At 34.4% G+C, this 27,215-nt stretch overlaps 2 protein-coding genes across 4 annotated transcripts; both read left to right on the plus strand.

Annotated features, from left to right (window-relative positions):
• Window positions 1–5,990: 5,990 nt before the first annotated feature.
• LOC11411638 (probable cyclic nucleotide-gated ion channel 20, chloroplastic) lies at window positions 5,991–10,959 on the plus strand. 2 transcript variants are annotated; one of them, XM_039835087.1, is made up of 7 exons: window positions 5,991–6,125; window positions 6,229–6,306; window positions 7,740–7,869; window positions 8,189–8,441; window positions 8,824–8,986; window positions 9,228–9,344; window positions 10,511–10,959. In XM_039835087.1, exons 1-7 carry the CDS (start codon window positions 5,992–5,994, stop codon window positions 10,530–10,532), a joined length of 897 nt encoding a protein of 298 aa, XP_039691021.1. In that variant the 5' UTR covers window position 5,991; the 3' UTR covers window positions 10,533–10,959. The 2 variants fall into 2 exon arrangements, with proteins under 2 accessions (XP_039691021.1, XP_024642325.2); XM_024786557.2 differs by having other exon boundaries at window positions 10,561–10,959.
• A 7,274-nt stretch (window positions 10,960–18,233) lies between these two features.
• On the plus strand, window positions 18,234–26,572 carry LOC112422652 (probable cyclic nucleotide-gated ion channel 20, chloroplastic). 2 transcript variants are annotated; one of them, XM_024785970.2, is made up of 14 exons: window positions 18,234–18,490; window positions 19,762–19,854; window positions 20,504–20,989; window positions 21,280–21,471; window positions 21,587–21,685; window positions 21,935–22,072; window positions 22,260–22,508; window positions 23,108–23,353; window positions 24,110–24,255; window positions 24,487–24,564; window positions 24,679–24,808; window positions 25,115–25,367; window positions 25,469–25,631; window positions 26,238–26,572. In XM_024785970.2, the coding sequence occupies exons 3-14, from the start codon at window positions 20,519–20,521 to the stop codon at window positions 26,359–26,361; spliced, it is 2,289 nt and encodes a 762-aa protein (XP_024641738.1). In that variant the 5' UTR covers window positions 18,234–18,490; window positions 19,762–19,854; window positions 20,504–20,518; the 3' UTR covers window positions 26,362–26,572. The 2 variants fall into 2 exon arrangements, with proteins under 2 accessions (XP_024641738.1, XP_024641737.1); XM_024785969.2 differs by lacking the exon at window positions 19,762–19,854 and having other exon boundaries at window positions 18,236–18,490.
• The last annotated feature ends 643 nt before the right edge of the window (window positions 26,573–27,215 follow it).

Genomic DNA, 27,215 nt, shown 5'->3' on the forward strand with positions numbered 1-27,215 from the left:
GCTCCATGTGATTCAAATTCATATCGATAGGAAGGGGAATAACTCTACTACAACCCCGCGCTGGGCATCAAATGTTGTCGCTAGTAAACTTAGAATCAAACCTTGTAGGAAGGGTGCCAAGTACTAAGCTTGATGTGTTTAGTATTGGCTTATCTAGAGGCCTCCTTATATATCGGAATTAGCTTTTCTTCCCCGTTTGCTTAGCAATTTTCTTCTATAATTGTGTGGTTGGTTGCTTGCTCCTCAAATGATTCATGTAACATCGCAGACAACTTTAAGTATTGTCGATTGACCCCGTAATCCAACATGAGATTTTTTAGCGTGTTTTGTCATCATTCACACGCTTTTCGGAAACTTCTCGAAAGGTTACCCATCACAAAACTGCTCAAAGTCAAACATGCTTAATTGTGGAGTTCTTATGGAATAAGCTACCAAAAAAAAAAAGATGCATCTTGTTGATAGAGATAGTACCAAACAATTCTTATAAGCTTTCATTCAATCATACAGTCTCATTTCTACACGACCTTAGGATCCCTCTCATTCCGATGTGAAGTCAATCTGCCTATAAACTTTCAGGAGCCACTCATTGTCATGTTTTGTGCACCGGCGGCCACTCCTTGCCCTCGTTAGCCTCGAATATTTACATTACATTGCCTAGCAATTAGGTATGGGTATTTCGGCGTTTACTTGCTCTTTAAGTCTCGCTCAGGTAGGTTGGAAATTTGTTCTCTAAGAAACATGACTTTGTGGCTTGGGTCATGGGTTCCTCCGCTCTCTAGTTGGACTCTTATAGTGAAAGGTGTGTGAACCGGGCCATCCATCTAGTTCAAAGCCCCCAAGCACAAGGCATGTAAGCATGAAGTGCTTGAAAATACTTTTCTGAAGTGGGCCAAGCGACCCATCCAGTCTACCACGTTTGAGAAACGTATGACGACCTGCCACGAATGCCCAGGACTGAAAGATTTGAAGACTTACCAAGAATGGCCAAGACTAAAAGCGTTGAGAGTACCATTTGTTGAAAAGTGAAAATGCTGAAATGGTAGTAGCATGGAACACCGATGTTTTGTTGGTCTCAGGGGAAATTTGGGACATTCAAAGAGGATAAGGCCCCATTGTTTGTAGTATTTATAATTACCGTTATTGATATTATGAGAAACATGAGAAAATTGTTTCACGAAAAACACTAGACCTGACACATATTACCACCTTTTCCTTTACATTGCACGTCAAAGGCGACTGTCACCGGTTCTAGAACCAAATAATCATGGGATATAGTTACCTTGGTAAGTAGATGTTTCTCTCCCTTGAGAAGCTCACCAACACGTGTTCAAAGGAGAAAGATGACCCTGCTTCAACAATGTTCCTCCTACAACATCAAATTTCGGACAAAGTTTCATAAGAAATTGATCCTGGTTACCGATGGTATATATCGCTCGAGGGAAGTTTTGCGAATATCATCATATAAGATGGATGAGTGTTACGTCCACAAATTCAAGACACCAGATTAATACTCCAAAATAGACATATTACTTTGTTTCCAATTGACTATATCGAGCTCCAACTGAAAACTCTTTGCAGTATTATCCTAGCTGTATATTTGCTTAAAATATTCTCACATGCTTTTATCAGTTGTAACATAATGAAAATTATGAATCATCCGAGTCTCAATAAAGCTGAAAATCCAGGAAATAATTTAGGCATCTTTTCCCAAGCATCTATGGCAGATTACTCTATCGGTGCTGTGGAGGTCTTATCTAAATAACCCTAGATGTACATTTTGAATTAGAATTCCCTAGAAGCATAGTTCTTGCCGGTGAAGAGAACTCCAAATTTTCCTTCCATGGATTCATCATGGGGTTCCACTTGGGTGGCACGGATGATTTTGTCTTTATCTCTCTTCTAACCAATCATTCTCTCTCATCAAAATAATTTATTTTAATCATTCATCTGTCAATTAAATACACTAAAGTCGCTAAAACTCGGTCATCCAACTATTTTTCTTTGTCATGGTAGTTTAATAAAGAAGCACACCAAGTTCACAAAACAGAGCACACCAGATCTAGTGATGGAACAAACATCAATGAGAGCAATGTCCAAGAGAAAAAACTGCAAAACCAAGAAAGACACACAAGCCACATAACCAAGAACATATCACTATAACCTAGTTGTAGAACACTCATGTAGGAGAATAAAAAGGGGGTTGTTTTGTGAGGATTGCTACTGAGCTCGCGATACCATTCAGAAGAATTGGTTTTATGTTTTTATCTACAGACGATGTAGCAAAACATCGCTGAAATTCACACGCAACTACGAAGTCTCAGATTAGAATTTGAGTGAAGGTGTCAGCCAAGCAATATCGGCTACATATGTCAAATTGTAATCGTGAGTGGAGATCCTAGCCGAGGCTGTCTTGTTTAGGGCCCTGAAGGTGGGAAATTTTTCTCCGTGGGGACGGGGATCGGGGAGAAAGCTCACCTAAAGTGTGTTTCAAGATGGGGATGAGATCTTAGCGCTCGCCTCATGGGGCCGTCCACGAGCACTTTATCAACATAACTTTTATGTGTGTATATTCAAGTACGTTATATTTTTTCCTTCACACAATATGCTTATAAATTTTGCATATAACTGACAAGGGATATTTATTGTTGTCACAGAGCATTTATTTTGTTTAGAGGGTCACAAAGCTAACAATAATGTCAGTTTTTTTATTTGATTATGACTAAACTTTAACTTTTTGTTTACTTTTAAAATGATTGAAAATAATAAAAAAAAAATTGATTGATTTTTAATGTTGACGGGGTTCCTGCGATGATGATCGTAGGGACAGGAACGGGGATGAGGAGAGAATACTTCCAGAGGTGGGGAATGTAGACAGGAGTGAGAATCATTCCCTCACGCTTCAGCCCGGCCCAATGGGCCTGAAGCGTGGACGATGTGGGAAGCCCAACGATAGATCTAGGATAGGCTCCGATATCATGTTGAAATTTGGGGTCTAATTCATCTTTACAAAATCAGCTTGTAAGGTGAGTAGTGTCTCGTCTTTATATACCCTTCTCAAGAGTGTTATCTATCCGATGTGGGACTAAATCCACCCCCTCAAAGCCACCAAACGAAGGTTTTGGAGGTTGCAATGAAGGCTAACCAAAGGTCACAATTTAGGCGACTAGGGGCGGACCGCATTTAAGGCGGAATTTCAAACTTTTATAATATGGGCATTATCAATTGATCAGTTATGCCTTGGGATAGTTTGATATGGGTGCATTTGATCTAAACAGTTAATACTAAACAGAACAACACAAGACAGAACAACAAAACATAAGGCAAAACAACATAAGAGAAACTTTTATAGTATTGTATAATTTTTGGTCTTATACCACTTTTGGTGGACAAAACTATTTTGGTATTTTATACCACTTGTACGTAAGACAAAAAATTGTATTGTTGTTTAGTAAGGGACAAGAATTTCACTTTATGTCCCGTCCCTTACCTCCATTTTGTTATTTCCCTAAACCAATTTTACAAATCAAACACCTTACAATTGTAGTTGTTTTATCTTGTCATTGATTTTTTTTAGCAGATTAATAAACATACCATACATTTATTCATTGTATTTCCACTACAATAAATAATGCCATGAACATTAACAACCATATACAACTATTAAATGTACACAGCTAAGTAATTTCCCTTTTGTCAAAAAAAAAAACAAATCTAAGTAATTTCCCCTTTTCCTATTTTATTTAGTATATTAAAATGCTTTGAAATATTGGCAGATACTGATATTGATTGCCCTACCAAATTCATTGGGGTCTTCAGGAGCAATTAATGCTAAGAATCTTTTAAGTCTATTGATCTTTGTCCAGTATATTGCAAAATTATTCAGATTTTTGCCTCGGTTAATTGGCCGGTCTTCAACCCAAATCATATATGCGTCAACTGGGGCAAATTTAACTACAGGTCTTCTCATTTTTATGCTCTCTGCCCATGGTGTTGGTTCATGCTGGTACCTCTTTGCTCTAGTGGTGAGTAAAATGACTTGAAGATTAGTTTTGGAAAATACAAAATTTCTTACTCAATAAAGGGTCTGTTTGATATAGTCTTAAAAAAGTTATTTTTCCTTTTATGCTTTTCTCTTCTTCCAGAGGGTTAACCAATGTTTGCAAGATGCCTGCCATCGTTCGAATTTACCTGGATGCATGGACTTGATTGATTGTCGTTCTAAAGAGAGTAATATATCAGCTAGGTGGATCAATGATAAGGGTGCCAATGCTTGTTTAAACGCCACATCTGGTGCTTTTTCTTATGGAATCTATGCAAATGCTATACCACTTACTATAGAAACTAAGGTGATCAACAAATATGTGTATGCACTCTTTTGGGGATTTCAGGTATGCATTAATTTGTTCTTTTATTTTCTTCCTTCAGTTGTAATTATACATACATTTTTCCCTAAAATGAATCTTCTTTACAAAACAACATAATGAGGGAGCTATGAAGAAGATAAACACGGTAACTTGATACGAAAACTTTTGTACAAAAGTTAATGCAGATGTCGCATACCAATTATGGTAAATGATAGAAAAAAAAAAAGGTTTTAAAATTAGGGTCGTGTCATTTTTGACACAAAATGAAACAACAAAATTTGAAAACAATTTGTCACTTTGAGTATAGCTCAATTGATAGACACAATTGCATTATATATGTAGAGGTTGCAGTTTGAACCTCGGATTATTCACTTTTGAAGATGAAATTTAGCCACTAAATTACTTGAAAAAAAAAATTGAAAACAATTTACTTAAGTTACTTTGCACTCAACAACAGACTAAATTTAAAAACATGATAATTACAATGGTAATAAACATATGCAATTTACGAAGGAGTATTTAAGCTTCTAACACAAGTTCCTTAGATACACTGAACTTAATCTTCTTGTTAAACAATAAACCTTAGCTACTTGGAAAATGGAGAATTAATATATTTTAATCTCCAACGGGTTGTGCTAAGGATTTCACGATTTCGACTTTTATGTGTGTTGTGTTATAGTTTATGGTTGTAGTAGTGTGAATTAAATCACAAAATTGCAAAACTCATTAAAATTACGACTTAAATGCAATTTTCTCCTCTTATATTTTAAAATGTTGCAATTTTGACCCCCTAATAAAAAAAGAAAAATAGTATGGAAATATGCTTATTTGGGCCTCTACTTTTATGGTAATAAGTTTTTTTGACCTTTATCTTTACATTAAGTTGCAATTTTGGCACCCAATTTTTAAAAGTTAAGGGGTCACAAATGCACTTAAGCCTAAAATTATTTGTACGAACATATAATGTATAATAAGATTTTTTATTTTTTTTTTAAAGGATGTATAATAACTTTTTTTTTAAGGAACATTTATTTTTGAAAGGATGTATAATAACTTAACGGTTGTTTTCAACGTAGAGAACATTTTTCTTAGAACCTTGTGTGCTTCTATATAAGGGTAAATTGAGCCAACACAAGGCATATGTTTGGAATTGTGGTGGATCTCCTACCCACCACCGTCCCCTCACAACAAGAAATTGTAGCTTCTGAAAATTCACGTTTAAGAGACATAGGGATGCAAAAACTTATTACCCAGCTCTAAAGCAACTGGAGGTTAAGTTTATGTTTAGCATTGTGGTGGGTGAGCAGAAATCACGACGAATTACCGCTTTTGCAAAAAAAAAAAAAAACAAAAAAAAAAAGAGATTGTATTTGAGGATTGATTTTGTTATCCACAAAGCTTAACGGCACAACTTGCTGTCCATTTGTCTTCCATTCATATGTGATATATATATAATGGAAAGTTATTTGAATAAAAACTACACCTATTGCAAAATTATTGTGGGTCACTGTGATTTAAAAGAAAAAAAAACCCACCGTATTACCTAAGAAGCACTTAAAGGCACGTAAACAGTTTGATATTACTTACCAATTACACCTATGTGAATTTAATACAGCAAGTAATTACTATGGCTGGCAATCAAGCTCCAAGCTATTTTGTGTGGGAAGTCCTTTTTACAATGTGCATCATGGCGTTGGGACTCTTGCTTCTAGCACTTCTCATCGGAAACATACAGGGCTTTTTTCAGTCTCTTGGCATGAGGTAGAAGGTTTCTCTTATTTTTTGCGCATATTAATTCTGTCATTGTTGGCCAGTTTAAGTTTATCTCAAACTACAAAATTTGACTAATAATGCTTGCTTACAGGAGGCTAGAAATGATATGTAGAGGCCGCGATGTTGAGCAATGGATGAGAGGTCGTCGTTTACCAGAAGATCTCAAAAGGTTTGTAATATTCTAACTCTTCTAACGAGTTGCATCAACATTGCCATAACACATCTATCAAAAAATGGTTACACATGATTTGTTGGAGATTTCCAAAATATATTATACTAACTCTTCTAACGATCCATTCGCATCAACATTGCCATAACACATCTATCAAAAAATGGTTACACATGATTTGTTGGATATTTCCAAAATATAAGTTTGAAATGTTCGAGTATTTATAAGAGTGAATAAGCTACACAATTGTGTTAATAGCCAAGTGGATGTGAGACTAAATCCACCCCTCAATGACAAGCCAACATAAGGCAACTAGGGGCAGATCGCAATTAAGGTGATATTACTTACACACCCCCTCACGCTTATACCCAATGGGCATGAAGCGTGGCAATAGGTGGGAGAACCTCATAGCTTAAGTACCACATCAATCACTTTTTTCTACTTGATGTGGGACCTTAACATTATCACACCCTTCAAGAGCCGACATCCACGACGGCTTTCACTCTATCAGCACTGACCCGATGGTAGCCCTTTCCTTTTTGACAGTCACCTATCAATATTCTGTAGAACACCTTATTGAAAGCATCAATTGTTAGGACTTGGACTTAAGCCCATGAAGAGAGTTCAACCCAAAAGACTAGTCAATTAGATGGGGGAGAACCTCATGGCTTAAGTACCACTTGTGACATGACAATGGCACCCCAATGTCACCCAAGTGTTTTCTGTCGAAATTTGGGGTATAACTCATTGTTACAAATCCAACTTGTAAGATGAGGAGTATCTCCTCTTTATAAACTCTTGTCAAGCGTCTTATCTAACCGATGTGGGACTAAATCCACCCCTTCAAAGACAAATCAACACAAGGCAACTAGAGGCAGATAGCAATTAAGGTGGGATTACCAACCCACCCTTCACGCTTGGGGAAGGATTTCTAACATAGACAAATTCTGAACGTTAAATGTATATAACCTTTCGATTTGGCCACAGATGAATCTATTCAAAGAGTCATTTTTCTTCATCAATTGACATGAGTTTCTCTATAAACAACTATAATCTAAAGGCAGAATACAAAATACGAAAATTTTGGTTTCATGAGTGCATGAGTGTAAGTCATTTATGTTTTTCTCTAGTACACGAGTGTAATTGAGAGAACATTATTCTATAAAATATCATTGATTGACATGTTTGATATGAGTGTGCAATTCATATAAAGGGTTACAAAGTGTCTGAAGAGGATTCGTTAGTTTTGCCACTTGCATCCGATTTGCATAAACTGGTGGGGTAAATCAAACCTAAAGTTTAGTGTGTCCACACACGCTTTGAAGCTTATTTGTGCAATCTTTTTCTTTTTCCAAGTATTTGCAGTTGTCTCCATCACAAGCTCGCTCCAACCTAATCTACAAATGATAGATACTATCTTGTCTGTCATGCAGGAGAGTACGAGTGGCTGAATGGTATAGTTGGCATGCAACAATGGGTGTTCCTGAGAGTATGGTTCTCAAGAATTTGCCAGAAGATCTCCAGACAGACATAAGACGCCATCTCTACAAATTTGTTAATAAAGTATGCATTCAAGCATTTAAAAGTATTTCATGATATCCTCTTTAGGTAGATTTTATTTATCTGGTTCAATTTTTATGTGAACTTTAAAATCTCACCTATAATGCAATAAATAAAATTCTATTTTCCCTACGTCTCTGCCCGTAGCTTGCTGGAATCCAATAGAAGTTGAATGAGAAAACAATTTTCAAGACAAATCTTTTTATGTATATTCATAAGTAAACTAAAACAAATACGCATAAAAAGCAAACTATATTAAACAAGTCCGAACACTATTTATAATGATGATTTAATTTTCTATGAGGAATTAACATTTCTACAGGTTCCAATTTTGTCTCTGATGGATGGGGGTGAACCTTTCTTAGACGCCATTCGTGAGAGACTAATACAGACGACATACATTAAAGGAAGTAGAATTCTCAGTCAGGGTGATCTTGTACAGAAGATGGTGTTTATTATGCGTGGAAAATTAGAGAGCGTCGGAGAAGATGGAAGTTCGGTTATGTTATCAGAAGGGGATGCTTGTGGTGAAGAACTTCTAAGATGGTATCTTGAACAGTCTTCTGAAAGCAAAGGTATAACTATACTTAATATAATGATAACATGCCTCAAAAGAAGTAGCAATAATCATCTGGCATAGCCTGCTAGAAACTAAAATACATGTTTCATCAATATGGTTTATTAGAAAATACAGAAATTAGTTAGACTTCACTTCAGTTTGTTAGTTAGTTAGGATTTTAGTTAGTTTGTGGGTCTTTTCCTAAGCTCTATAGAAAGAGAAAATTGCAATCATTTTCATTTTATCTTTTTATCAATCAATATGAATTTTATGAAATTTTTCTCTCCATCAAGCTCTCAAGCATATCTACCAACAAAAAAAAAATCTCAAGCTTATTTTACCTATGAGATAAATCTTCAGCTGTCATCCTTTGATTTGTAACTCGGTTTCTCTTGTAGAAGGTAAGCAAGTAAAGATTCAAGAACATGACTTAATTAGTGACAGAACAGTAAGATGCTTAACCAATTTGGAGGCATTTTCACTCGACGCTAAAGACATTGAAGAAGTCACAACTCGTTTTTCAAGATTCTTGCAGAGCCCTCGCGTTCAACAAGTCATAAGGTCATTCCTTCCTTCCATTACCTTGATGTGTTTCTGTCAATAGAAAAAATGTTGTTTCATTTTTTCTATAACTTCTCTACATTGCATATATATCTCCTTGCTTCATTTCCAATAAAGACGATTCATAGTTATCTATCTTATAATTTGGAATAGGTCTAGTTCAAACCTTATAAAACTTGTTTGTAAGGTTAGGACCATCCACACACACATTACAAGTGATTTGGTTGTTGTGTTATGTTAGGTATGAATCACCTTATTGGAGATTCCTTGCAGCAAAAAGAATTCAGGATGCATGGAGAAACATGAAGAAGTGTCTAAGTCAAGCTAATACCACACAAAATGATTATCAAACATTAAGGTCATTCATTCCATCCATGCTTATTATATAAAAACCAATTTGTCCAATAAAAACTATTCATAATTATTTGCCTTAAAATTTGGATCAAGTCTAACTCAACCTTTGCAAAATTGTCTTGTTAGGTTTTTTCCACGCATCACTTATAAACACATTTTTCACAACTTATATATTTTCTACGTGGAACACTATTGTGCTTGGTACGTGAATATAAATAATGGGTGGTCAAAATTAGTTGACTTTATACTCCCTCCGTCTCAAATTGTATGACGTTTTGAGCATTTCACACATATTAAGAAATGCAATAAATATTGTGTGGAAAAGAGATATTATGAGTTGTTTTACAAAATTGTTCTTAATAAATAATATGGAAAAGATCAATAAAAGAATTGAAAGAAGAGAGAGTAATAAATATTTAAGGTTATAATAGGAAAAGTAATATTAATGTTGCATAGGTATTGTAAAGCGACATATAATTTGGAAAAAAATAAATAAAAATTCTCTAAAGCGACAAATTGTGGGACAGAGGGAGTACTATTTTTAAATTTAGGTTGAACCTAAATAATTTCTTACTAAACTAGCTGAGGACTACCCATCACCTGTATACACATTATCAATTCTTATCTCATTTAATACGAGACTCTTACAAATTTGCAAGTATGATAAATCCGTCATTTTCTACCAAAAAATTAGGAAATAAAAGGACATAGATGGCCTTCACACATACATACACATATTACAAGGGTGTGTGACATTTATGCATATATAATATACATTATCAAAATCATGGCTTGACATATTTATTTGATGATTGTCAGGCCCGGCTCTGAGGGGGTGCAAACAGCTCAACAGAGCTAGGCTTCCTTCAGTCATGGGCTTCAATTTTTTTTTTAATACCCACTAGTACTACTGTCCTCCAATTTTTTTTTAATACCCCCAGCCATTTTCTGTCTCCTTGTTTTAGCCTTTTATGCCTATTAGAATTAGGTCCTCTTGTTTTTGGTGTTAGGTGGGGGTTCCTCATGTATACGGTAGTCATTTTCACCTTTGGGTGTATCGCATATATACGGCACCTTATATTTATCTTTTAAAAAATATAAATAGAACATTGCTTTTTAAAATAAAAAAAATACGTTTTGATTTTTTCACTGGCCTCTTTTCATTCCCAGAGCCGAGCCTCCAAATTCTTAGGACGACCCTGATGATTGTGTTATGTTAGGCATGAATCGCCTTATGGGAAATCACATAGACCAAACAGAATTCAGATAGCATGGAGAAACAGGAAGAAGAGTCTAAGACGAGCTAATGCCACACAGTGATTATCAAACATTGAACTCAGACTGTACTCTAATGTTTGATTCACTGTACTTTTCCATGAACTCTATTGTTTGTAATTTCTAGTCCTCGAAATAGAATAGTGGTATGTTTATAGGGAGTTATAAAGTACACTACTAGAAAGTCCTTATTTTTCTATGGATTTTTCCAAAGATTTAGGCGTTTAGGTAATACCTTTGTCAGATATTGTTTCCAAACTTTGAAATCCTCAGGTAATTTTCTGCTGAAATTATCCGCAGAAAAAGTGAAAATATCCCGCAAAAATTTAGTTGTTGATTGTAGTTTTTAGGGTCTGTTTGGTAAGATATGTCAATGAGCTTATAGCTTATAGCTTATAAACTCGTCTGACAAAAAAAGCTCTGTTTGGTAATACTTTTTTACCATGAGCTTATAGCTTATTTCACGAGCTTATAAGCTATTTTTGAGAAGCTATTCCAAGTAGCGTTTGAGCTTATAGCTTATAGCTTATTGTTTTTTCTTCCACTTTTACCCTTGTTATTTTATTTGAATACCAGTTTTACCCTTATATTTAAATGACAATGTAATTATTATTATTTGGCAACGGCACATAACGTCCCTTTAAATAAAATATTGGGCATGGTTAATATTTTTGTTTGTATGTACCTGACTTAATTTAAAACATAAAGATAGTTGATTACGTCTACGTACTTATTTTTTATTTATGATTTTTTTTTAATAATATTTATTATTTTTATTATTATCTAGCAACTCTCCTAATAGGACGTCCCTTACAAAATCACTACCAAATAAAAAATATAGGACGTCAATTACGTACTTATTGTTTAATATTTTTGAAAGAAAATAATCACGTTTATGAAAGGTTTTGTTTAATTTTTTTATGAAGTATAAAAACTGAAATAAAATAAATTTTAATTAAAACATTAGCAAATTTATTAATTTAAAAATAATATATGGAAGAAATATTGAATTAATATATTAAATTTTAAATTTTAAATATTTTTAATATCAATTGATATAAATTTTATTATTAATTAGGAATACCCTTTTATGTCATTTTACATTTATCAGCTAGTTGAACCGCTAATTTTACCAAACACTTTAACTAGCTTATAGCTATCAGTCATAAGCTATCAGCTATAAGCTATCAGGTAGCTTATAAACTATCCGCTATTTTTACCAAACAGAGCCTTAAGCGCTTTCCCTACAGATTTGCCTGCAAGTACATTTCCTGCAAAGATGCCCGCAGGTATTCCCGCAGCAAATGTCGCAGGAAAATCTGCATGCAATTGTATCCTGGATGATTACAATGCGAGCAGGACTAAGAACGTCGTTTGCTGATCGGGAATGAGAATGTGTTCGTTCTGTTCTCAATTTATTATGGTTCATCCAATTTGCGAGAGAAATGAGACTATGTGATTTACCTTTTTAACATTTATACGGCAAGCATGTGTATGATATAAGCACTTAATTAAGGAGTTTATCCAAACAGGTAAATGTAATACCTAATTTATGTTGTTTAGTCACAATCCTGATTACATTCCAATGTGATTGAAAACATTAAATGAAAACAGAAGCAGGTGCAACCTAAAACTGAAGGAGGAACTATCATTCTATTCTAAACTAATTATACTCTGATCCCATTATGAGAAAGATTATCTGCATTACAAGTTTAATTGAAGTGCAAAATTTTACACTTACATGCTCCTAAAAAACAGCATAAACAGTGCATCCAGCCGGTACTGTTGGTCAGCCAACAACTGTCTAATTAGGGGATCCAACTGCAATGGAAAATATGTGTTATATATTAGCTCATACATAAGCACTTGTATCATATGTGTTTACGCTATAAGCACATAATTCAGCTATTTATGTAAAACAACTTCGTATTTTTATCTCCTTCTACATCTAACCATTGAATTACCCTCCTCCATTTAAACCAAATTTACTTATTGGGGCTTATTGTGAATTCCTTAAAAAATCACACCAATAAAATACTTGATGTGTGGAGCAAAAATAATCAAGCAACCAATATCAACGTGGGAAGAATTATAAACACAAGCAAAAGTAGAAACAGCGAGAGAAAGAAAAAGAGAACACACGAAATTTGTTTACCCTGTTCGGTCTAAAATTGACCTAGTATGAGGGAGAGAGCAGTCTTATAATCCACTATAATGATGAGTAACTTTACAAAAGAGATATCAAAGGTTACAAGAATAAGTCTTCAAACCTAATTCACTTGCATCCAATCACCCTTGGTCTTTCAGGATAATCCCACAAGTCACGCTATACATTCTTCAACCTCCATAATGCCTTCCATCCAAAAGTATAAAATTTATTTTAGTTAATTGCCCAGAGACAAGGTCTTCACATGGGAATAAATTCTCTGTTCTCAGACCCCCAAGTGGAACAATCCTTGTGATCGGATCCATGTATACGGATGCAAAATTGAGATGTTAGCAAAAAGAGAGTTTTGAAAGGAAGAGAAAAGAGATTAGATGGAGATATGAGAGACATGAGAGAAATATTATTTATTACTAGACCATCGACCCGTGATATCGCACGGGTCATATCGAAGGTAATATTTAGCAGTGACATGTAACAAAAGAGTTTAATTGAATGTCATAATTGTTCTAATTAAATTCATAATATTAATTATCATAGACATTGGTACTGTACCATATCATATTATGTCCATGACATCGACCTTGATATTGTAACATGACATCGACCCGACACAGATTTTGATCTTTTAATTGGAATGAACAATAAATGCGATTATCATTGAAATTAGGAACATAATTTGGCTAACATAATAGCGAGACAGATTAAGCTTTAAGTAATAGCGAGACGGGTTAAGCTTTATTAATAGGAGATAGGGTTAATATAGTAAAATTAAACAGAGAAATTAGGGTAAATCTAGGGCAAAATATTGCTTACAGATTAACTTTAAGTAATAAGAGATAAGAGATAATAGAAGAGATAGGGTTAATATAGTAGAGAAATTATGGTAAATCTAGGGCAAAATATTGCTTACGGGTTAACTTTAAGTAATAAGAGATAATAGAAGAGATGGGGTTAATATAGTAAAATAAAGCAGAGAAATTAGGGCAAAATATTGCTTACGGGTTAACTTTAAGTAATAAGAGAAGAGATAATAGAAGAGATATGATTAATATAGTAAAATTAAGTAGAGAAATTAAGATAAATCTAGGGCAAATTATTGCTTACGGGTTAACTTTAAGTCATAAAAGATAATAAAAGAGATGAGGTTAATATAGTAAAATAAGCAAAGAAATTAGGGTAAATCTATGACAAAATATTGTTTACGGGTTAACTTTAAGTAATAAGAGATAAGAGATATTATAGACTTATCTCCAATAGAAAGACAAAATACGGTAGAGGGAGAAGAGAGTTATATAGCGAAGAGATGAAATAAAGATAGTAGAGAGACATATACACACAATGAATGTTCTTCCAACCGGTTTTACAAACAGACACCAAACCGATAACTAGGAGTAGGCATGACAACAAAACCCATACCCGCGGGTACCCACCCATACCAAACCCATTTTGACGGGTATTTCCCGCTTTGGCTGAGTTTGGGTATGGGTTTGGGTTTTCCCCGATTTCAAAACATGGGTACGGGACGGGTAACGGGGATATAGGTACCCACCCCGAACCCATACCCAAATCTTTCCCTGATGGGATAAAACCGCAAGTGCACAGTTCTACCGAAGTAGTAAAAATAGAGTATCGTTCCGACAGAGAGTTGTTCAATTCAATTAACTTTAGTTGATGATTAGAAGAGATTAAGTTGCAAAGTTGGGGTTTTGAATTGGTTGAAAGAAAATATAATAATAAAAAGAGCCTTCGGATTATTGGTTCATCATAACGACAAATCCTTCACAAACCAAAACCTTAAACCTAGAACCTTATGTTGGACCTAATTTCTAAAGACAAATTTCTCTTATGTTCCTCTAGCAATCAAGCCTATTTCGCTGACTTGATTACTATTAGATTTTGGTTCCTCTAGCAACCAAGCCTATTTCGCTGACTTGATTTTAAGCCAAATCCAAAATAATGTGGCCTACACAACCATGTTACCAAATCTCCTCTACCTAAAAACCCAGCGTCTGCACTAAAAGACCCAAATTAGAAAATGCCATGAATGATGAATATAATGCTCTAATTAAGAATAAGACGTGGGATTTAGGACCACGGCTACCTGATGTCAATGTAATAAGATCTATGTGGATTTTTAGACATAAAGAGAAATATGACGGTTCTTTTGAGAGGCATAAAGCCCGACTTGTAGGTGATGGTGCAGGTCAACAGGTTGACATTGATTGTGGAGAAACATTTAGTCCAGTTGTTAAACCAACAACAATTCAAACTGTCCTTAGTATTGCTATGTTAAAATCCTGGCAAATTCATCAATTAGATGTCAAAAATGCTTTTCTACATGGCGAGCCAAAGAAACGGTGTACATGCATCAACCGTTAGGCTTCAGGGACTCGAAAAATCCACATCATGTGTGCCATCTCCGTAAATCTTTATATGGTCTAAAACAGGCTCCTAGAACTTGGTACAAACGATTTGCAGATTATGTTTCTTCAATTGGCTTCTCTCAAAGCAATTGTGATCACTCTCTCTTTAGCTACAAGAAAGGCACTCATATAGCTTACCTCCTCTTATATGTGGATGATATTATTATCACTACTTCTTCCGATAATTTGAGAAAATCTATCATTTCACTACTAAGTTCAGAATTTGCTATAAAAGATTTGGGACCCCTAAACTTCTTCTTGGGTATTGCAGTCACTCGCCACTCCCAAGGTCTATTTCTCTCACAAAAGAAGTACGCAAAAGAAATTCTTGTCCGTGCTGGCATGTCATCTTGCAAACCCTGCCTCACACCGGTTGATACAAAACTGAAACTAAGTGCAACTGATAGCTCTCCATTTGAAGATCCAACTCTCTATCGAAGCCTTGCAGGTGCACTTCAGTATCTCACTTTCACTCGACCAGACATTTCTTATGCAGTACAACAAATATGTCTCTTCATGCACAATCCCATGGAAGCTCACATGCACGCTCTCAGACGTATTTTACGCTACATTCGTGGCACCATCCAACATGGTTTACATCTTTATCCATCATCTACTTCCTCCTTAATTTCTTATACAGATGTTGATTGGGGAGGGTTCCCCGACACTAGACGTTCCACCTCTGGTTATTGTGTGTTTCTTGCGGATAACCTACTCTCATGGTCGTCCAAGAGGCAACCCACATTATCTTGCTCTAGTGCTAAAGCCGAATACCGTGGAGTTGCAAATGTGGTTGCGGAATCATGTTGGTTACGCAATCTACTTCTTGAGTTACATTGTCCTATTCACAAAGCCACCATGGTTTTCTGTGACAATGTAAGTGCCATATATCTTTCAGGTAACCCAGTTCAGCACCAACGAACGAAACATATTGAGATGGACATCCATTTTGTTCGTGAAAAGGTAGCTCGAGGTCATGTTCGCGTTCTTCACGTTCCCTCAAGATATCAAATTGCAGTTATCTTTACCAAGGGTCTTCTCTTAATTCTTTTTCAAGATTTTAGAGACAACCTCAACGTTCATCAACCTCCCGCTTCAACTGCGGGGAGTATTAGAATATGTCTATATTCATTGTTTGACTTATAAATATTGATTAGTCATTCATTAGTATTGATTAGCCATTCATTAGCCATGAATCACAATTCATGAAAATTTATTTAATTTCCTAAATAGGTTTGAAAACAGTTGTATATATTTTCACAAATGATATCAATACAATCAGAGAATTATATTCTTATGAAAAATACGGTTAGTAAGAACCCACTTGGGTTGGTACATGGTACTAAGATGTTGGTTTGAAATTTTATAAGTGCTCATCTTAACGTCATCTCAATGTTTTAGGTTTGACATCCTTCTATGTCAATTTTGATGGGTTAATCCATACAAAACATTGTTTTGTCTTAAATGCGACTCTCACAAACGGACGACGAGATTAGACCTCTGATTAGTCGGAGATTAGATTGGATAGCGAATTAACAGAAAAATATTAATAGGTGGTAAGTGGTTGGAATTGTGACACTAGTCTATGGAGAATAAGCATATTGAAAGGATGGATGATAGACTTTTTACAAGTGTGTTAAAAATTGGTTAAAGTAATAAAATAATTCGTTTTTACAAAAATTGTTTTAATCTCAACTTAACGGTGCAAGAGCCATATGATTGAGTTCAACAAACTATAAACCTAGCTAAACAAAATATAAAATTAGAAGGTCTTCCGAATCCTTTACCTAAATATAATAAGCCCAAAAACATATTACTAAACATCTCTCAGGTTTCTAGACTATTTGATGTACAAATGTGCTTGGACATCATCGTTCTTTGAGATAACTTTTAAGATAAGATTCAAGCATATTTATAATGGCATCAGAGTTCGCTTAAGGATTAGTATCTTACGTGATCGAGATGAGTCAGTCGAGATTAAGCAACAACCTCCGAGATTGAAATTGGGAGAAGGGCACATGCAAACAATTCAACATTCAAGTAAGTATGAGAGGGAAGAGTGAAGCATGTGCAAATGATAGGAGTTGTTTTTCTTGAATTTGTGGTGAAGGAAGCATTTTATAGATATTGTATAGAGCTGTTTGGGATTGATGCAAGTTCAGTTATAAATGACGCTCATGAACGTTCGACTTCAATGACTGTTATATTGGCGGTTGAGGCATTGAGGTAGTAAGATCCAAGGCCGATTGGTTGGATCAATGTGTGTTTCGGTCTCTGTGTGTTTAGGCCATGTATACCAAGAATTATGGGTCTTGAGCTAGTCTAAAACATATTGTAATGAGAGAATTAGACCTAGGACCAACACTAGACTTGAGGGTGGGTATTGAATATTGAAGTTCTTTGGAGTCTCACACTACTCAAATTCCTGAGTTGTTAAATGTATAAATATATATGACATCTTCATCCTTTGAGGTAACCTTTGGGATGAAATTCAAGTCCATTTGTCATTTGGCATGCTATTTTACGGTGGTTGCACATTTATAGTGTATTATCATGTCGTGTCTTTTTGTTCAACAAATTTTTGGTCTACATTTGACTAACAAATTTTCGAGAAGAGTGCATAGATGTTTTTAGTCTATATAAGTTTAGTTCTATTATAATTAAGTAAGGACTATACTTAAAATGTCTCAATTTTATAGGGACCAAAAATATATGATGTCATTTACCATATGACAGCATGTCACTTTTTAGATTCATTGAATAATCATTATATCTTATCACTTTATATGTCTGATGCATTAGTTATTCAATGAATCTAAATTTTTTAATTTTTTGATAAGTGTGAATATATAAAATAACATAAATGATATTCTCACTCAAATAAATAATATTCTCACATCACTAAAAAACCATATAAATCAACAAACACACGTAGATGTATGTCTTAATGTACCAAAAAGACATATATCAATCAATCTGGTGAACTAAAAAAACACGTCTGTCTAGTAACAGAAACATTCGTGTAACTATAACAACGCGCACATGTCTACAGTGTAACTCACGCGCCAACGACTTCAGCTTCTTACAAATTGACTCCTTCAAAGTCTTCACCTTTACAAACACTCTCTCTCACACAGAGAAGACTCACACTTCAATTTTCATTATCCATTTTTTCAGTCCACCTTTGTTTACTCCATAATCACCAATTTCCTAAAAATGCATACTTTAACGTGAATTGGTGCAAAATAGCTTCTGGGTTTTCACGTTGAGCTAATCTTTAATCAGGTTTTACTCTTAACTCTTTCTGGGTTTTCTATCTTTTGTGTTTTTTGTTTGTTTTTGATTGATGAATTGATTATTATATATTAATTTGTTTGGAACTCGTATCCGACTCAAAGACCGACTAATATTTTGACCAATGGAGTTCATTTAAAGGAAGAGCTCTTGTTTGTTTGGATGTTTTGATTGATGAATTCATTATTGTTGCTTGTTCTTTAGCTTTTTGTAATTTTCACTTGTTCCTTACTCAACTGCAATTCTCATAGGTTATTTATTATTATAAACTTACAATGTTTTGTCTTTTTGTGTGATATTGTTGTTTATTAAGAAAAAGTTCTAACTGATGACAATTTAATATGTCAGTTTTTTCCACTTTAATTTTGTTAATTTTATTGATTAAAATTTGAATTCCGAGGAAAACTCGAGTTTTGTTTGAGTGACAAATGTTAGTAATCAGTTGTTACTAAGATTTTCTCCCCAGGAAAACTCGAGTTTGAATCATGACTAGAACAGTTATTGACAAAACTTTAGTTGTCTTCTGATTGAAATTCGGATTATTGAAATCCTGACTAAAGTTTTGTTTTTTTTCGCTGTTGACAAAATTGTCCAATGAAGAGTAGTCACTACCACATTGCGGTAGATATTTCATAAATATAATATGCTTATCAAAAAAATCTAAATTCGTGAGGGTGTTTTAGAAATAATAATATTTTTTTACAGAAGGAATGGTATCAAACATGATTTCGTGCCTATATTTGAGACTGAAGTAGTATATGTTGAGTATTAGCTTTGGCATTGAACACAAGTAGTGATGCTTTGTAGAGGATGGTTCAAATTCAATGACATGAAAAAGTGCATAGATGTGTGTCTTCAAGTTAACTAACTAACTTTTCCTTTAAATACTATAGAGGATGGATACTTGAATGTTAATTGTATTTCAACAATTGTATGGTTAGTTTAGGTCAATGAAAGTCTAATTGACACGTTTGGTTTTCGTCCATGCTTCTAATGGTTTAAGATATTGGTATTCATTACTTCCATCTTAATAAAAGATCACTTGTATATCTTTTTATGTCATCAGAAATTTTTCTATGTAAAGTCAAATACATCATTCTACATTTGACTGCCGGCTAGATAAGAACAAAGATCTTTCTTGTAATGCATTGAGTTCCATCTGGCTTTGTCACTAGCATACAGTCTTTGACTTATCATATATTTTATGGTATTAACCCCATAAAATATCGGACAGTTCATACAGTCTTTGACTTTTCATACAGTCTTTGAAAGGAAAGTTCTATCGGACAGCAGTCAGACCGGTGTTGCTGTATGGTACGGAGTGTTGGGCGGCTAAGAGTCAACATGAGAATCAAGTAAGTGTAGCAGAGATGAGGATGTTGCGTTGGATGAGTGGTAAGACTAGACATGATAGGATTACGAATGACACCATTAGAGAGAGAGTGGGGGTAGCACCTATAGTAGAAAAGTTGGTAGAAAATAGGCTTAGATGGTTTGGCCATGTAGAGAGAAGACCCGTAAATAAAGTGGTAAGAAGAGTAGATCAAATGGAGTAGAGTCAAGTTAAAAGAGGTAGAGGAAGACCTAGGAAAACTATTAGAGAAACCATTAGAAAGGATTTAGAGGTCAATGAGTTGGATCCAAATTTGGTGTATGATAGAACACTATGGTGTCATTTGATCCATGTAGCCGACCCCACTTAGTGGGATAAGGCTTGGTTGTTGTTGTTGTTGTATTAACCCCAGTTTTTAGGAGAAATCCGGGTTTGGTCGGGAGATAAGTAAAGTTTGTCCAATGATTGTTCAAGTCAGAATTTGAACCCGGGTTCTCCTAAGCGATTCATCCCTAAGTGAAGCTCATTAATCACTTGAGCAAGTCACTTGGTTATGTGCTGTTTTATTATTTATATTTCCCCTTTTAAATTTGAGCTGAATTGGATTCTTTCATTTTAAAATTGCTGAGATGGTACCGAGACACGTATACTGATGTTTTTCTGTTTTTCAGAATCTTGAAGGAAACATGAATCATTTTGACAAAGATGAAATTCCGATACTGTCAGAAACACGTGGACAACGATCTGATGACCCTCAGGACTCTACCTTTCGAAGAAACATATCGAGGACACGGAGTGCTTCAATTTCTATTCCTATGGCTTCTCTAGATCCATACGAGAGACAACCAAATCTTGTCGGACATACTGGTCCGCTTCGTACCACGAGGAAAACTCCTGTTAGCCAAATGAGTGGTCCATTATATGTTTCTCCTGCAACTGGAAATACTTTTCAGAATAATATAATGGTGGCAGGAAACAAAGTAGGGGAGAACAAGACAGAGAAGTTTTCTACATTTGATGGCACGGATAAAAATGAACACTTGTTAAGGTCTGGACAACTAGGAATGTGTAATGATCCTTATTGTACTACTTGCCCTACTTACTTCAAAGTTGCTCAGCAAAGAAAACCAAGAGCTTCCACTATATTTGATCCCAAGGTATCTTTCTTCCTAAAGTAATCGACTTTTATTTCTTCATAAATTTAAGAAAAGACTGACTTCTATGTTTTGAAATTGACTTCATGACGATGATTCAGCCTTCTTTTAAAAGTATAATTTATAGATATCTGATTATTTTCATATTTATAGATAGCTTTACTTTTATTTTCAATGGCAATCACTATGATGAATGCACCTTTTTTGTCATATAGTTGTGCACGTTCTGTTTGTGTTTGCTGTTACTTTCACATAACCAATCATACATTTTTCCTGTTTTGAATGTTTTACAGTTCCACAATTCTCTATATGGCGACGCCAAAGGTTATGGAAGGAAATTTTTTTCTTTCTGCAATTCATGTATTCCTGGAGTTATGAACCCTCATGCAAAAGTTGTACAACAATGGAACAAGGTTTTGGCCATATTTTGCTTGGTCGCAATTTTTGTTGATCCGTTATTTTTTTTCTTACTCTATGTGGAGGAGGTATGATTCTTTTCATTTTAATTAAGTTTAAAACCTTCCAACATCATTTTACATTACTTTTTTCTTTACTTACAAATAAAATAAAACTTCGCCTTTTCTTTTTCGTTTTCTGCAGAAAAATAAATGTATTCGAATCAACCACGCAATGGCAACAACACTTGTTGTACTTAGAAGCATAACCGATGTTGTGTATCTCTTGAACATTCTTCTCCAGGTAATTTGTCAGTTCTCACATTTTTGGATTTAATATTTGCTAATCCATCTATTGATAGAATGATAGACCATTTGAATGTAAATGTTTCTAATGGTTGATCTTATAATTTTCATTAGTCCCTCTTTGCTTGTAGGAAGAAAAAAGTGCATATGTCTTGAATCTTAAACATGGACGTCGAGTATTATGTCTAGGTTATTGTGTTTTCATTGTTTAAAGATTATATAACTCTACCAGTTTCCTTTTTTGCAGTTTAGGTTGGCTTATGTTTCTCCTGAGTCAAGGGTTGTTGGTGCTGGGGATTTAGTTGACCATCCCAAGAAAATAGCTGTTAATTACTTTAAGAGCTACTTTCTCTTCGACTTATTTGTTGTATCACCTCTTCCTCAGGTATATATCTTCCTATCTCTCCATGTTGTTTGTTGGCACCGTTACCTCGGTGTTGTGTTGATGCCTTAATAAATAGTACGTGGAATTGAATAAGTGTTTGACGATATGTATTTGACACGGAAGAAAAGGGATTTTAATCTGTGAAAAAGACTACAAGTTTATGATGTATGTTGTGAAATATTTGCAGATAATGATACTATTTATCCTACCAACTTCCTTGGGGATATCAGGAGCAAATTATGCCAAGAATCTTCTACGTCTAGGAATCCTTATTCAATATATTCCCAGATTGTTCAGATTTTTGCCTCTGCTAATTGGTCAGTCTCCAACTGGATTCATATTCGAGTCAGCCTGGGCAAATTTCATTATAAATCTTCTGATTTTTATGCTATCCGGCCATGTTGTTGGTTCATGCTGGTATCTCTTTGGCCTACAGGTGAGTAATAAAAATGACATTTGAAGCTTCATTCTAAAAAATAAAAAAAAATTCTTCCTCATTAAAATTTCACATTTTGCTTTAAATTCTCACCTTGCATTCAAATAAAAAGAACCCTGCATCTTCACATAATGAAAGGAAAAAGAAAAAAATATTAATCGATTCACTTTAATGCTTCTGATTTATAAGGTTACATCGGGCCTGTTTGGATAGACTTATTTGAGCTTATTTATTGATATAACCACTTTTGAGACAGTTTGGAATGGCTTATGGAAACAACTTATACATGTCTATAGGTTGTTTTGAGCTTATTTCCATGAGCTCTCCATGATAGCTTATGAAAACAGTTTATAGCTTATATGAAAACAATCTGCATTTATTTTATCTTTTATCATAAGCCCTTATCAAGTTGTTTATCCAAACAGGGCCATAGTATGATAATATGTTGCAAGAATTACAATCAAAATTAAGTTTTATTATGTTTTGTTGAATGCTTTAAATAAGAATGATTCAATTAGAATCAATAATTTAATTCTGTAAATGAATGTTGGGTAAATTTCAATTTACTAACTTCAATCATATTATCTCTCTTCTTCCAGAGGGTTAACCAATGTTTGCGTGATGCCTGCCATAATGCTAAACTACTTGGATGCATGGAATTGATTGATTGTAATTCTAAATCGTCGAATTTATCAGTTACATGGAGCCAGGATCAGGGCGCCAAAGATTGTTTCAATTCTTCATCTGGTGCTTTTGCTTATGGAATTTATAACGCTGCTGTACTACTTACGATAGAAACTAGGGTGGTCAACAAATATGTGTATGCACTCTTTTGGGGATTTCAGGTATGCATTTTGCAATTTATTTTCTTCCCTCAGTTGTAATTATATAAATTTTGTCCTATAATATTGAGCTGCGAATATTCAAATTTGCTTAATATATTGTGCCTCCAATGAAGATAAACAGCTTAACATATCTTTTTAACGAGACAACATAACAAAAGGGGACTATGAAGATAAACAATGTAAATTGGTATGAAAACTCGTGCAAAAGTTAATATGGATGTCTCATAAGTCATAACCAGTTATGTTTGACGATAGGAAAAACAAGGTTTTAAAAGTAAGAGGTGTGTTATTTTGACACAAAATGGAGCAGTGAAATTCAAACAATTTGGCAACTTAACGCAGTTCAAATACATGGTTAATTATGTTTAGTAGATGGTTAATGGATATAACAAGGTGTAGCATTCAACTTAATACCTTGTTAAATTCATTAACCATCCACTGAACATAACACAATATACATATTTGAGTTATGTTAACCAATCAAATTTTTTTCCTCCTTTTATGTAAAAGTAAATGGGTAATTAACAAAACTATATTGTTTTCCTCTAAATTTTCGTATGCAGTTTCACCAAATCACATTTATACCATTTTAACATTTAATATTATAAAAAAAGGGGGAAGACAAGGATTGAACTTTGAAAAAAATGATCAAAATGTTGTCTAATATCATGTCAAGGGCTAACTTGAATCAACCCTAAAAGGAAAATGAATGGTTTGATATTACTTACCAATTATACACATTGATCTTTAATACAGCAAATCAGTACTCTAGCTGGTAATCAAGAACCAAGCTATTTTGTGTGGGAAGTTCTTTTTACAATGTCCATCATAGGATTGGGACTCTTGCTTTTTGCGCTTCTCATTGGAAACATACAGAACTTTCTTCAGGCTCTTGGACGGAGGTAGAACGTGGTTCTCTTACTTTATGTTTACGTTAATTGTTGGTGACATCAATGCTTTATTGTGTGTGTTTCGTTCCGTGATAACAAAAATTGATTTTGAACGAATCATTTTTGGCTCTCCCTACCATGAAACCAAACACATAAGTCATTCTGTTTCCTTCTAAATTAACTTCTGTTTAAAGTTCCTTTCATTTTAAAATCTTGATACATTTTGTTCCATCCTACTTACAGGAGGGTAGAAATGCAACTTAGAGGCCGTGATGTTGAGCAATGGATGAACCATCGTCGCTTACCAGAAGATCTTAAAAGGTATGAAATGTTCTAATTCTTTTAACGAATGATATCAACATTGGCAAAACGCATCTATTGAATAATGGAATTACATATAATGTACAAATGATGGATACGATATCTGTCATGCAGGAGAGTACGTCAGGCTGAACGGTATAGTTGGGCTGCAACAAGGGGTGTTCCTGAGAAAATGGTTCTGGAAAATTTGCCAGAAGATCTCCAGACAGACATAAGACGCCATCTCTTCAAATTTGTTAATAAAGTATGCATTTAAAAAGAGTTCATGATATACTCTTTAAGTCGATTTTATTTATATGGTTCAGATGTTATGTGGACTTTAAAATCTCACCTAAAATGCTTTAAATAAAATTCGTTTTCCCTATGTCTGCCTGTAACTTGTTGGAATCCAATAGAAGTTGAATGAGAAAACAATTTTCAAGACAAAGGTTTATGCATATTCATAATGAAACTAAAACAATGACACATTAAAATCCAATTATATTAAACATGTCTGAATGCTATTTATAATGGTGATTTAATTTTCTACGATGATCTAACATTTGTACAGGTTCGAATTTTTGCCCATATGGCTGAGGATGAACCTATCTTAGACGCCATTCGTGAGAGACTAATACAGACGACATACATTAAAGGAAGTAAAATTCTCAGTCAGGGTGGTCTTGTACAGAAAATGGTGTTTATTGTGCGTGGAAAATTGGAGAGCGTCGGAGAGGATGGAATTCCGGTTCCGTTATCAGAAGGGGATGCTTGTGGTGAAGAACTTCTAAGATGGTATCTTGAACAGTCTTCTGAAAGCAAAGGTACAACTATACTTGATATAATGATAACATGCCTCCAAAGAAGTTGTCACAATCAGCAACGTGCATCAAACCATGTTTAATCGATGTGGTTTCTCTTGCAGAAGGTAAAAAAATAAAGCTTCACGGCCAGGGTTTGACTAGCGACAGAACAGTAAGATGCTTAACCAATGTGGAGGCATTTTCACTTCGTGCTAAAGACATTGAAGAAGTCACAACTCTCTTCGCAAGATTTTTGCGGAGCCCTCGTGTTCAAGGAGTTATAAGGTCATTTATTTATTGATCCATTCCTTTTCCTTGTTCTCTTTGCATCGATACTTCAATATGTCTTCACCCTTTTACGATTCAATTGCATTATCTTTCATGTAGAATGTTGTTTCATTTTTTCTATAACTTCTTTACATAGCATATATATCTCCATGTTTCATTTTAGGCAAAGACCATTCATAATAATTTGTTTGGGTTGGGTTTAACCCGACCTTTATAGATTTGGCTTATAAGGTTAGGAACACCCACCACATATAAACACATTTTCAGACCTTATCTCTTTTTTATGTGGGAATTAGGTTTTTCCCAATGCGCCCAAATCTATTGTACTTGGTGCGTGAATATAAATGATTTGTGGCCCAAGTCAACAGGCTCTGATACCATCTTAGAATCTTGGTTAGGCCTAACTCAACCCTTAAAAAACCAGCATGAAAGGTGAGAAGTAAGAACTACCTACAGCTTGAATACATATTGTCATATCTTATCTCATCCATTGTGGGACTCGTAACAATTTGCATATCTGATTCAAATCCTAAAGTGTGTTATTTACATGCCTAATATCTATTTACATGACTCTGACATGATGATTTGGTTATGTTATGTTAGGTATGAATCAACTTACTGGAGATCACTTGCAGCAAATAGAATTCGGGTTGCATGGAGATACAGGAAGAAACGTCTAAGTAAAGCTAATACCACACAAAATGATTATCAAACATTGATGCCATAGGCTCTACTCTAATGTTTGATTCACTACAATGAAGTCTTTGGAATATAATAGTGCTGTGCTTATAGGGAATTTTTTTATAGAATAAGCTTATAGAGTTATAAAGTAGCTAGGTGCTATATAATGAATTTATTGTACGTAAGTAAATCCTTAAATTCACCATGATAAATATAGCCATGAACATTTTGATTTAAGGAATGAAAATAATTCTCAATTTTAAGAATTCTAAGCAACTGTTATATTATTCCTTAGGTAAAATTAATACATGGAGTGTTTGAAGATTGAAATAATAATATCATAAAAACAAAAAATCAAGTTATACTTAAAGAGACAATAAAAGTGTTAAAAACTATTAATGTGACTTTGTATACATATACGGTGTTCGACAACTAAGAAGTTGTCAAAATAACATTTCTCAGTTTATTGCAACAGCGAAAATTGTTCGGAAAGTTATTTTAGGCAGCAAAATGAATATAAAAATGTAGAGTTTCAAAATTAAACTTCTTTCAATGGATCTAGGTGCAGTTGGAATAATTCACAGCAAAAATGAATATAAAAATGTAATGTTCATTTAAGACTGAACATTTTTATTGATGTTACACACTACACTTCATTGATGTTTCACTATTAGGATTTGATTACATCAAATGAGAGTCTTACACATAATCCTAAGTGAAATAAAGGAACTTTCTGAAGTTCAGAATGTTCAGTTCAACACATGCTTAAGAATGTGAACAATACAGTCGGTGAAAAGTGAATGCAAAAGCAAAAAGCAAAGATCTTGTCTCATTCAATCATAATTGGACACAGATGTGATTTGGTACAGTACATGAACCAGAGAAATCCCCCAAAGCATA

The sequence above is a fragment of the Medicago truncatula genome, chromosome 6 (assembly GCF_003473485.1).
Source record: "Medicago truncatula cultivar Jemalong A17 chromosome 6, MtrunA17r5.0-ANR, whole genome shotgun sequence".
Classification (NCBI taxonomy): Eukaryota; Viridiplantae; Streptophyta; class Magnoliopsida; order Fabales; family Fabaceae; genus Medicago; species Medicago truncatula.